The sequence below is a fragment of the Heptranchias perlo genome, chromosome 27 (genome assembly GCF_035084215.1).
Source record: "Heptranchias perlo isolate sHepPer1 chromosome 27, sHepPer1.hap1, whole genome shotgun sequence".
NCBI classification, from domain to species: Eukaryota; Metazoa; Chordata; class Chondrichthyes; order Hexanchiformes; family Hexanchidae; genus Heptranchias; species Heptranchias perlo.
The window spans coordinates 3779171-3790137 of NC_090351.1; the positions used below are offsets into that span (position 1 = coordinate 3779171).

Genomic DNA, 10967 nt, shown 5'->3' on the forward strand with positions numbered 1-10967 from the left:
CTTTTTCATAAATAGAATGAGTCTCCCATCAACCAAAATACATTGACCCCCTGGGCACACTACACTTACCTGTATACAGTGGAGGTAAAGGCACACTCCAGGGCTCCAGGTCTGCTTATGAGAGTGCACAGTGACACTGAACCCAAAGAAATACTTCACATAAAACTCCCAAAACATGACGGAGATAAAGATGGAGATGTCCATACTGTGACAGGACCGTTAACCTACCGCTCCCTGTCAGATACTGATGATTTGCTTTTAGTTTAGTTTCCATCATTCACGGCAAACTAACTTTATTTTTTTCTAATTTTGCGCTCACTAATTTGAGAGATGTTAGTGCTGGGGAATGGAACACCCAAATTCGCAACTCAGTGTTGGCTGTGGTACAGTTAAAGTGAAGCTCCCACTGCTCTGCCCCAGTGATCTGTCTCAGGAGCAAGACTTTAGCTTAGTGGTAGTATTCCCGCCTCTGAGTCAGGGGGTGCAGGATTTGAACCCTCACTCCAGACGGTCCCGGGGAGCGGAGGCCGGAGCTCCAGGCGGTCCCGGCGAGCGGAGGCCGGAGCTCCAGACGGTCCCGGGGAGCGGAGGCCGGAGCTCCAGACGGTCCCGGGGAGCGGAGGCCGGAGCTCCAGACGGTCCCGGGGAGCGGAGGCCGGAGCTCCAGACGGTCCCGGGGAGCGGAGGCCGGAGCTCCAGGCGGTCCCGGGGAGCGGAGGCCGGAGCTCCAGACGGTCCCGGGGAGCGGAGGCCGGAGCTCCAGATGGTCCCGGGGACCGGAGCTCCAGACGGTCCCGGGGAGCGGAGACCGGAGCTCCAGACTGTCCCAGCGAGCGGAGGCCGGAACTCCAGACGGTTCTGGCGAGTGGAGACCGGAGCTCCAGACGGTCCTGGGGAGCGGAGACCGGAGCTCCGGCTCTGAGTTTTGGGTTGACATCCAGTGGGATTCTCACATCTGGTGGGTGTGGGTGGCACCCCCTCATCGTATGGGTTGAGGGAACCCCTAAAACCCTCCCGCCGGTTAGGACTAATGGCCCTATGGGCTGATATAAAGATGGTTACAGCCACGGAAGGAGTGTTCCTGTCAAACTTTAATCAGCCTGTGAATCTCCCATGGAACAGTGTGAAGAGACAAAAACAATAACATCTGTTGCAGGCCCGACCTCAGCAGAGTGGCCCCTACCCTCCAGTGAGAGACTTTTCACTTCTCACTAACTCCATCTGTCCTGTGTCTCTCTGAGCCTGTTGCTGACCCGAGCTTCTGTTCCGATGGCCACCAGAAGATGGATTGAGACTGGATTCACGTCAAAAAAATGTTCCCAACTGACTGATTTGCTTTTCTCCTTCAGGTTATTGAATGACTGAATGACAACCACCTGATGGTAAAATGATGAGCCTGATCCTGAAGATGGCCCCTCTGTGCCTGTTGCTGCTCACAAGCCCCATTCACTGGGTACTGACTGAAGGACCACCAAACCAGGTCTCCCCACAGTCCTCCCAGGAGTCGGACAGTCCGAGCAACTTAACGGCCAGCCTGGAGGACCAGCTCCTCCTACAGCTGAACTGGGAGGACGAGTCGAGACCAGAGAGTGACCCTGAGCTGCTTCTGAATGATGTGATGGAGAAGGTGGCGTTTCTTCAGCCCCAGCTCCTTCGATCAAACCTCAGCTGTGGCGGCCTGGCAGAATTCTATCTTGTCCTTCCCCCGTTTGCCAAGGATCTGTGTGACCTGGTGATGATCGTGCTGTATGGAGCATTAGGCTGCAGGAAGGAGGCAGTGTCCTTCCTTACCAACCTCATCGAAGATCTGGGCACCGATGTCACTGTTTCACTGTTGGGGGACATTGGCACCAAGCTATTGGAACTTTCTAATGGGACATCGGACGAACCCAACCACTTGGCCCAGGGTGCCTGGTCCCTCGGGGTCAGGTTTAATGTCGAGCAGATAACCAGTTGCCTCCTGGAAATAGCAAGGTACCCCATGGGGAATAAGTGGTCAGATCACCATGCCGGGGCCAGGGCCTGCTCTGGGTTCCAGTACGTTAACGGTTCCTCGCTCAGAGGGAGTGCCCTGAGTGTCCACGGGACGCGGGGGGCCGCGGAGGATAAATGCGAGCAGCTGCGCTCTGCCTGCGCCGGAGTCCACGAGGACCGGCCGGGGGCCTTCGCGGTGGTGGGCAGGAATGACAGCTACGCCTTGCCCCGGGGGGCCGGGGAGGGAGGGTCCTGGATCCACGAGTGCGAGCCGGGGCGGGCTCCGGGCCAGCTGGGCAAGAGGGGAGCCAACCACTTCATCACCGTGTTTGAGCAACCCGACTTCCTGGGCGACTATGCGGTCTTCCCCGAGAGCGTGGCCTTTGTGGGCGAGGAGTGGAACGGCTCGATCTCCTCCCTGAAAGTGGACGCCTGCTTCGACTGCGTCATAACCGTGTGCAGCGGGCCTGATTTCACCGGCACGTGCACCAACCTGGACAGCTACACCGAGTTCGTTGGTGACGATTGGGACAATGCCATCTCCTCCCTCAAAGTCCATTCCCAATGCAACGTTGAAATAGAGCAGCAGCTTTACGAGACGGTCGAGTTCATCCCTTACCTGAGCTGCTTTTACAAACTCGCCACCTCCATTTATTATTACTCCGTCAATTGTTACTTCCAGGCGGAAGAGAGGGTCGAGAGCATCATTCGGGACCTTGGCCTGGATCTGGCCAACTCTCTCACCGGAGTGGTGGCCCAAGCCACCCTCCTCACCGTCAAGGAGCTCCACGCCCTGGGAGGTCACGCTGGCATGGAGGCGGTGAAGGAAGGCCTGCAGGAGGCGGTCCAGAGCACGGTGGAGAACGCGGCCTCTCTCCCCGCCGGAGAGGGCTGCCGGGGCAGGAAGGGGCGGCACCCACGGCTAAAGGACAAGCACCGTAAGTGCAAGGAGGGCGGCGGAAGCAAGAAGGACCTGTCTCACAAGCCAGGCAAGAAGCAGGGCTGGGGTAAAAAGCACGGCAAGAAGGTTCATCCAAAGCACTGGAAGAACAACAAGCACGGTGGGCACAGCGGGTAAAATGGGCACACCAAGGGCTAAACCTTCCTACTGCCACCCACCACAGGCCCTCTCACCCATTTGTGACCAAGATTTCCGGTAAAATTGGATGAAGTATAATTAGTTTTGCAATGTCCCATCTCTGTCCAGCACCAGGGGATAGGGGAGACCTGGACCAGTATAAGAGGGAGATAGGAACCGTCATCCAATATTGTCCCTTCTACTCACCCTGGGTGGGAGAGAAGGATCCAGAGCAGTTTGGAGGTGGGCCCATTGCTTCACCGACCCAATAAAGGAGTGGTGACCTGGAGATGTTCTCCTCATCACCAGTTAAACATGATCAATTTAGCGTCTCGGTACAACAACCACTGCCCTGAATTGGGGAAAATAACTGGTGCAGTGTGTAAAATCTGCAGGCTGGGTATTAATGAGCTGGCACCATTAGATCAGGGGTTCGGACATAATACTGGGGCAGGCCAATGGGATAGTTGTATTCTGCATCTAACCCGTGCTGTACCTGCCCTGGGAGTGTTTGATGGGATTGTGTAGAGGGAGCTATACTCTGTGTCTAACCTGGTCTGTACCTGCCCTGGGAGTATGTGTGTGCATGTGAGTGTGTGAGTGTTGTGTGTCATTGAGTGTGTGTGATTATGACTGTGTGTCAGTGTGAGTGTGTGTGTTTGAGTGCGTATCTGTGTAAGTGTGTCTGTGCTATAAACAAACAGGTTGACATCCAAAGATGAGTCACCTTCTTGCCTTCTTCATTGGATGCCCCAGACCCAGGTGTCCCAGATCCAGATGTCCAAGGCACGTATGTCCCAGACTCATATGTTCCAGACCCAGATGTCTCAGACCCAGATGTCCCAGACCCAGATGTCCCCAGACCGAGATGTCCCAGACCCAGATGTCCCCAGACCCAGATGTCCCCAGACCCAGATGTCCCAGACCCAGATGTCTCAGACCGAGATGTCCCAGACCCAGATGTCCCAGACCCAGATGTCCCCAGATCCAGATGTCCCCAGACCCAGATGTCCCAGACCCAGATGCCCCCAGACTGAGATGTCCCCAGACTGAGATGTCCCAGATCCAGATGCCCCAGACCCAGATGTCCCCAGACCCAGATGTCCCAGACCCAGATGTCCCAGACCCAGGTGCCCCCCAGACCCAGATGTTCTCAGCTCCCCACAGTTGCAAAACACTTGAAAATAAATTGGGAACTGACAGCCGGTTTGAAGCAAATCGGAGGAGAGGTCAAGGGTCGGTGGCCTCCAGAAGGACTTTTTAGCCCATGACGCAGGATCCAAAGTGTGATGAGCTGTGTTTGAAACGTTAGCGCTGGGCGTCTGTGTCAGTCGGATCGACGAGCCTGAAGTCACCACAATATAAAACGATGCCTGTTCAAAGGAGCTGGGTTTCTCTGTTCCAGAGAGTCTTAGACCCTGGGGGGCAGAGTTTGTAAATTCCCTCCCACATTAACTGGCAGATCATCTACACAAGCAAAGCATTGTTCCACCTGAGTGTTTAATACCAGTTACTGTAAAGGGAAATTTTAATACTTTACAGGTGACCCCTTACAGGCGGCTTGAATCCTAGAACTGGACATGGCCCTTTATAATTGTAACCAGTGTGTATTTTCAGTAGATTACTTGTTTGGTTTCATTCCCATGAATAAAGTCTTTAAACATCTGCTTTTGTATGAAGGTGATTCACTCAGACTGACCTTACACACCCAGTGCACTCATAAATTGGAGGAATTCGGTGAAAATCTCACTTTTGTGTATCTCTTTGCTAACTATTCCAATACTCTCCTGGCCGGCCTCCCACCTTCCACCCTCCCTAAACTTCAGCTCATCCAAAACTTTGCTGCCCAAATCCTAATTCGCAACAAGTCCCGTTCACCCATCATCCCCTGTGCTTGCTGAACTACATTGGCTCATGGTTCAGGAATGCCTCGATTTTAAAATTCTCATCCTTGTTTTCAAATTCCTGCATGGCCTCACCCCTCCCTAACTCTGTAACCTCCTCAAGTCCTACAACCCTCCGACATCTCTGCGCTCCTCCAACTCTGGCCTCTTGCACGTCCCTGATTTCCTTCACCCCACCAATGGCGGCCTTCAGCTGTCTAGGCCCTAAGCTCAAGAACTCCCTCCCTAAAGTGTGAGGTGGTGCATTTTGGTAGGAAGAATAAGGAGGCCACATACTCCTTGGAAAATAAGAGTCCAAATGGGGTGGAAGAACAGAGGAACATAGGAACAGGAGGAGGCCATTCAGCCCCTTGAGCCTGTTCCACCATTCAATTAGATCATGGCTGATCTGTATATTAACTCCATTTACCCACCTTAGTTCCGTTATCATTAATACCCTTACCAACAAAAATCGATCAATCTCAGCGTTGAAATTTTCAATTGACCCCCAGCCTCAACAGCCTTTTGGGGGAGAGAGTTCCAGATTTCCACTACCCTTTGTGTGAAGAAATCCTTCCTGACATCACCCCTGAACGGGCGAGCTCTAATTTTAAGGTTATTCCCCCTGGTTCTGGACTTTCCAACAGAGGAAATAGTTTCTCTCTATCTACCCTATCAAATCCTATAATCATCTTAAACATCTCAATTAGATCACCCCTTAATCTTCTATACTCAAGGGAATACAAGCCTAGTCTATGCAACCTGTCCTCGTAATTTAACCCTTTCAACCCAGGTATCATTCTGGTGAATCTGCACTGCATCCCCTCCAAGGCCAATATATCCTTCCTGAGGTGCGGTGCCCAGAACTGACAGCAGTCTCCAGATGGGGGTCTAATCAGAGCTCTGAACAGCTGAAGCAAATGGATCTAAGGGTACAGATTAATAAACCACTGAAAGTAGCGCCACAGGTTAATAAGGCACAGGGGTTCATTTCTAATGGGATAGAATCGAAGTTATGCTTATCTTGTAAAGAACCTTGGCTAGATGAAAACTTATGTTCTCTATATTATAAAAAGGATATAGAGGCACTGGAGAAGGTTCAAAACAAATTTACTAGGATGATACCAGAACTGAGAGGTTATACCTATCAGGAAGGATTGAACAGGCTGGGGCTCTTTTCTCTAGAAAAGAGATGACCGAGGGGTGACCTGATAGAGGTCTTTAAGATTATGAAAGGGTTTGATAGGGTAGAGGTAGAGAAGATGTTTCCACTTGTGGGGGAGACCAGAACTAGGGGCCATAAATATAATATAGTCAGTAATAAATCCAATAGGGAATTCAGGAGAAACTTCTTACCCAGAGTGGTTAGAATGTGGAGCTCACTACCAGTAGTTGAGGCGAATAGCATCGATGCATTTAAGGGGAAGCTAGATAAACACATGAGGGAGAAAGGAATAGAAGGATATGATGATAGGGTGAGATGAAGTAGGGAGGGAGGAGGCTCGTGTGGAGCATAAACACCAGCACAGACCAGTTGCGTCAAAAGGCCTGTTTCTGTGCTGTACATTCTAAGTAATTCTATATAAACTTCTCCGCCTCTTTACCTCTCTCTCCTTCTTTAAGGCACTCCTTAAAACCTACCTCTTTGACCAAGTTTTGGTCACCTATCCTAATATCTCCTTATGTGGCTCGGTGTCAATTTTTGTCTGATAACGCTCCTGTGAAGCACCTTGGGATGGTTGACTGCGTTAAAGGCACTATATAATTGCAAGTTGCTGTGTGAAACATGAGCCTCCGAGCCCAGTGTTGCCCTCCTGTAGCTTCACTGAGCTGCACAGTCACTTGGGCATAGGGGATTGACCACAATTCACCTGGGGGAATGGTCTCACTCACCTCCTCTGCTATCACTGGCATCATTGCAGGAGCTGCTCACCCTCCCTATCGCCCCATCCAGAATGTCACAACATGTGGTTGGTCTCACCACCTGGACCCACAACCCTTCACCCCTCGCCCATCCCACAAGTGCTGCCACCTGGGGGAAGAGGTCAATTGCTGTGTCAACCAATAGGGCGAAGGGCCTACGGTTCATGTTCCAGTCTGTATTCCAGTTGTATTCCCTTCGCCCAATGATTCCTTTCATTCTCCACCCCCCCACCCACCCCGTCACCACGATGTCTGCTGTTCCTCGGAGACTGGAGAGAACATTAAACATCACAGAAAATCTCCAGCTGCTTCTACACCCCTCACTCACCCGTCCCCTCACACCCAACCTCCACATCCCAGCTGAGATAAGGCCTTCACTATGCAGTGCAATTGAAGTGTGCACATGTATTCTGGTATACAAATGTGCACATGTATTCAGGCATACAAGTGTGCAGTTGTATTCTGGTATACAAGGGTGCTCATGTATTCTGGTATACAAATGTGCACATGTATTCAGGCATACAAGTGTGCACATATATTCTGATATGCAAATACGCACATGTATTCTGGTATACAAATGTGCACATGTATTAAGAACATAAGAACATAAGAAATAAGAGCAGGAGTGGGCCATCCAACCCCTCGAGCCTGCTCCACCATTCAACAAGATCATGGCTGATCTTCTACCTCAGGGCCATTTCCCTGCACTATCCCCATATCCCTTGATGCCTTTAATATCTAGAAATCTATTGATCTCTGTTTTGAATGTACTCAATGACTGAGCCTCCACAGCCCTCTGGGGTAGAGAATTCCAAAGATTCACCACCCTCTGAGTGAAGAAATTTCTCCTCATCTCAGTCCTAAATGGCCGACCCTCTATTCTGAGACTGTGACCCCTGGTTCTAGACTCCCCAGCCAGGGGAAACATCCTCCCTGCTTCTACCCTGTCGAGCCCTGCAAGAATTTTGTATGTTTCAATGAGATTACCTCTCATTCTTCTAAACTGTAGAGAATACAGGCCTAGTCTACTCAATCTCTCCTCATACGACAATCCCGCCATCCCAGGAATCAGTCTGGTGAACCTTCATTGCACTCCCTCAATGGCAAGTATATCCTTTCTTAGGTAAGGAGACCAAAATTGTACACAATATTCCAGGTGCGGTGTTCTGGTAAACAAGTGTTCAAATGTATTCTGGTATCCAAATGTGAACATGTATTCTGGTATATAAGTGTATACATGTATTACGGGTAAAAGGATACATTAAAATGTTAAGCAAGAAATACAGGCAACAAGAGTTTTTTTTTTTTTTTTATTCGTTCACGGGATGTGGGCGTCACTGGCAAGGCCGGCATTTATTGCCCATCCCTAATTGCCCTCGAGAAGGTGGTGGTGAGCCGCCTTCTTGAACCGCTGCAGTCCGTGTGGTGACGGTTCTCCCACAGTGCTGTTAGGAAGGGAGTTCCAGGATTTTGACCCAGCGACAATGAAGGAACGGCGATATATTTCCAAGTCGGGATGGTGTGTGACTTGGAGGGGAACGTGCAGGTGGTGTTGTTCCCATGCGCCTGCTGCCCTTGTCCTTCTAGGTGGTAGAGGTCGCGGGTTTGGGAGGTGCTGTCGAAGAAGCCTTGGCGAGTTGCTGCAGTGCATCCTGTGGATGGTGCACACTGCAGCCACAGTGCGCCGGTGGTGAAGGGAGTGAATGTTTAGGGTGGTGGATGGGGTGCCAATCAAGCGGGCTGCTTTATCTTGGATGGTGTCGAGCTTCTTGAGTGTTGTTGGAGCTGCACTCATCCAGGCAAGTGGAGAGTATTCCATCACACTCCTGACTTGTGCCTTGTAGATGGTGGAAAGGCTTTGGGGAGTCAGGAGGTGAGTCACTCGCCGCAGAATACCCAGCCTCTGACCTGCTCTTGTAGCCACAGTATTTATATGGCTGGTCCAGTTAAGTTTCTGGTCAATGGTGACCCCCAGGATGTTGATGGTGGGGGATTCGGCGATGGTAATGCCGTTGAATGTCAAGGGGAGGTGGTTAGACTCTCTCTTGTTGGAGATGGTCATTGCCTGGCACTTATCTGGCGCGAATGTTACTTGCCACTTATCAGCCCAAGCCTGGATGTTGTCCAGGTCTTGCTGCATGCAGGCTCGGACTGCTTCATTATCTGAGGGGTTGCGAATGGAACTGAACACTGTGCAGTCATCAGCGAACATCCCCATTTCTGACCTTATGATGGAGGGAAGGTCATTGATGAAGCAGCTGAAGATGGTTGGGCCTAGGACACTGCCCTGAGGAACTCCTGCAGCAATGTCCTGGGGCTGAGATGATTGGCCTCCAACAACCACTACCATCTTCCTTTGTGCTAGGTGTGACTCCAGCCACTGGAGAGTTTTCCCCCCGATTCCCATTGACTTCAATTTTACTAGTAATGCAATGCAAGTAACCCAACAATGACCAAAAGACAAGATCAGAAAAGTTATACAAATAAGTTAGCCAGCACAACTTTACAAAGAATGGGAAGTGTTGGGTGAGAGAGACCAGCAATACAAAAGTGGATATATATTCTGGTTTACAAATGTGCATATGTATTCTGGTTTACAAGGGTGGACATGTATTCTGGTGTACATGTGTGGACGTGTATTCTAGTATACAAGTGTGAACACGTATTCTGGCATACAAATGTGCACATGTATTCTGGTATACAAGGGTGGACATGTATTCTGGTATACAAAAGTGGATATGTATTCTGATATACAAATAGACACATGTATTCTGGTATACAAGTGTGGACATGTATTCTGGTATACAAATATATTCTGGTAAGCAAGTGTATGCATGTATTCGGGTATACGAATGTGTACATTTACTCTGGTAAGCAATTGTGCACACGTATTCTGGTATGCAAGTGCGCATATGTATTCTGGTATACAAGTGCGCACATGCATTCTGGTATACAAGTGTGGACATGCATTCTGGTATACAAGTGTGGACATGCATTCTGGTATACAAATGTATTCTGGTAAGCAAGTGTATACATGTATTCAGGTATACAAATGTTTACATGTACTTTGGTAAGCAAGTGTGCATATATATTCTGGCATGCAAGTGGGCATATGTATTTTGGTACACAAATGTGCACTTGTATTCAGGCATACAAGTGTGCAGTTGTATTCTGGTACACAAGTATGCATATGTATTCTGGTATACAAGCGTGCACATGTACTCTGGTATACAAGTGTGGACATGTGTTCAGGTATGCAAGTGTCACATGTATTTTGTTATGCATGTGTGCACATGTATTCTGGTATGCAAGTGTGCACATGTGTTCAGGTATGCAAGTGTGCACATGTATTCAGGTATACAAGCGGGCACATGTACTCTGGTATGCAAGTGTCACATGTATTTTGTTATGCATGTGTGCACGTGTATTCTGGTATGCAAGTGTGCACATGTATTCAGGTATGCTAGTGTGCACGTGTATTCTGGTATACAAGTGTGCACATGTATTCTGGTATACATGTGTGCACACGTATTCTGGTATACATGTGTGGACACGTATTCAGGTATACAAGTGTGGACATGTATTCAGGTATACAAGTGTGGACATGTATTCTGGTATACAAGTGTGCACATGTATTCTGGTATACAAGTCAGCAACTTCAGGGGAGGAGGTGGTGAGGTAAAAGGGGTGGGGTTGAGATGGGACAATGAAAGAATTTCAGTGACACCCGTGTTGCACCGAGACTCCAGGCAAAGGCTTTTAATGAAAAGATCAAAGGTTGTTATGCAGTAGCCACTCGTTGCCAGGCGCTGATGGTATCAGGCACGGGCTGCAAATTTCCCCATGTCACACACGCAAAAGGGCGGCTCCCTGCCAGGATGAAGCAGCCGAGGCGGGTCCTGCTCCAAGGGGAGACAGGTCCTAGGGGGAGACAATTCCGAGGGGAAGGCAGTTCCGAGGGGGAGACAATTCCAAGGCGGAGACAATTCCGAGAGGGAGACAGCTCCGAGGGGGAGATAATTCTGAGAGGGAGACAGCTCTGATAGGGAGACAGCTCCGAGGGGGAGACAGCTCCGAGGGGGAGACAGCTCCGAGGGGGAGACAACTCT

General features: G+C 50.0%; 1 protein-coding gene across 1 annotated transcript; it reads left to right on the plus strand.

The window, feature by feature from the left end:
* Positions 1–1407: 1407 nt before the first annotated feature.
* apof (apolipoprotein F) lies at positions 1408–4709 on the plus strand. The gene has a single exon (XM_068007786.1). The coding sequence runs from the start codon at positions 1409–1411 to the stop codon at positions 3050–3052; it is 1644 nt and encodes a 547-aa protein (XP_067863887.1). The 5' UTR covers position 1408; the 3' UTR covers positions 3053–4709.
* Positions 4710–10967: the final 6258 nt, after the last annotated feature.

Bases quoted from the DNA above. Each gene is read 5' to 3' on its own strand.
- apof (XM_068007786.1), top strand. From the start codon at position 1,409: ATGGCCCCTCTGTGCCTGTTGCTGCTCACAAGCCCCATTCACTGGGTA.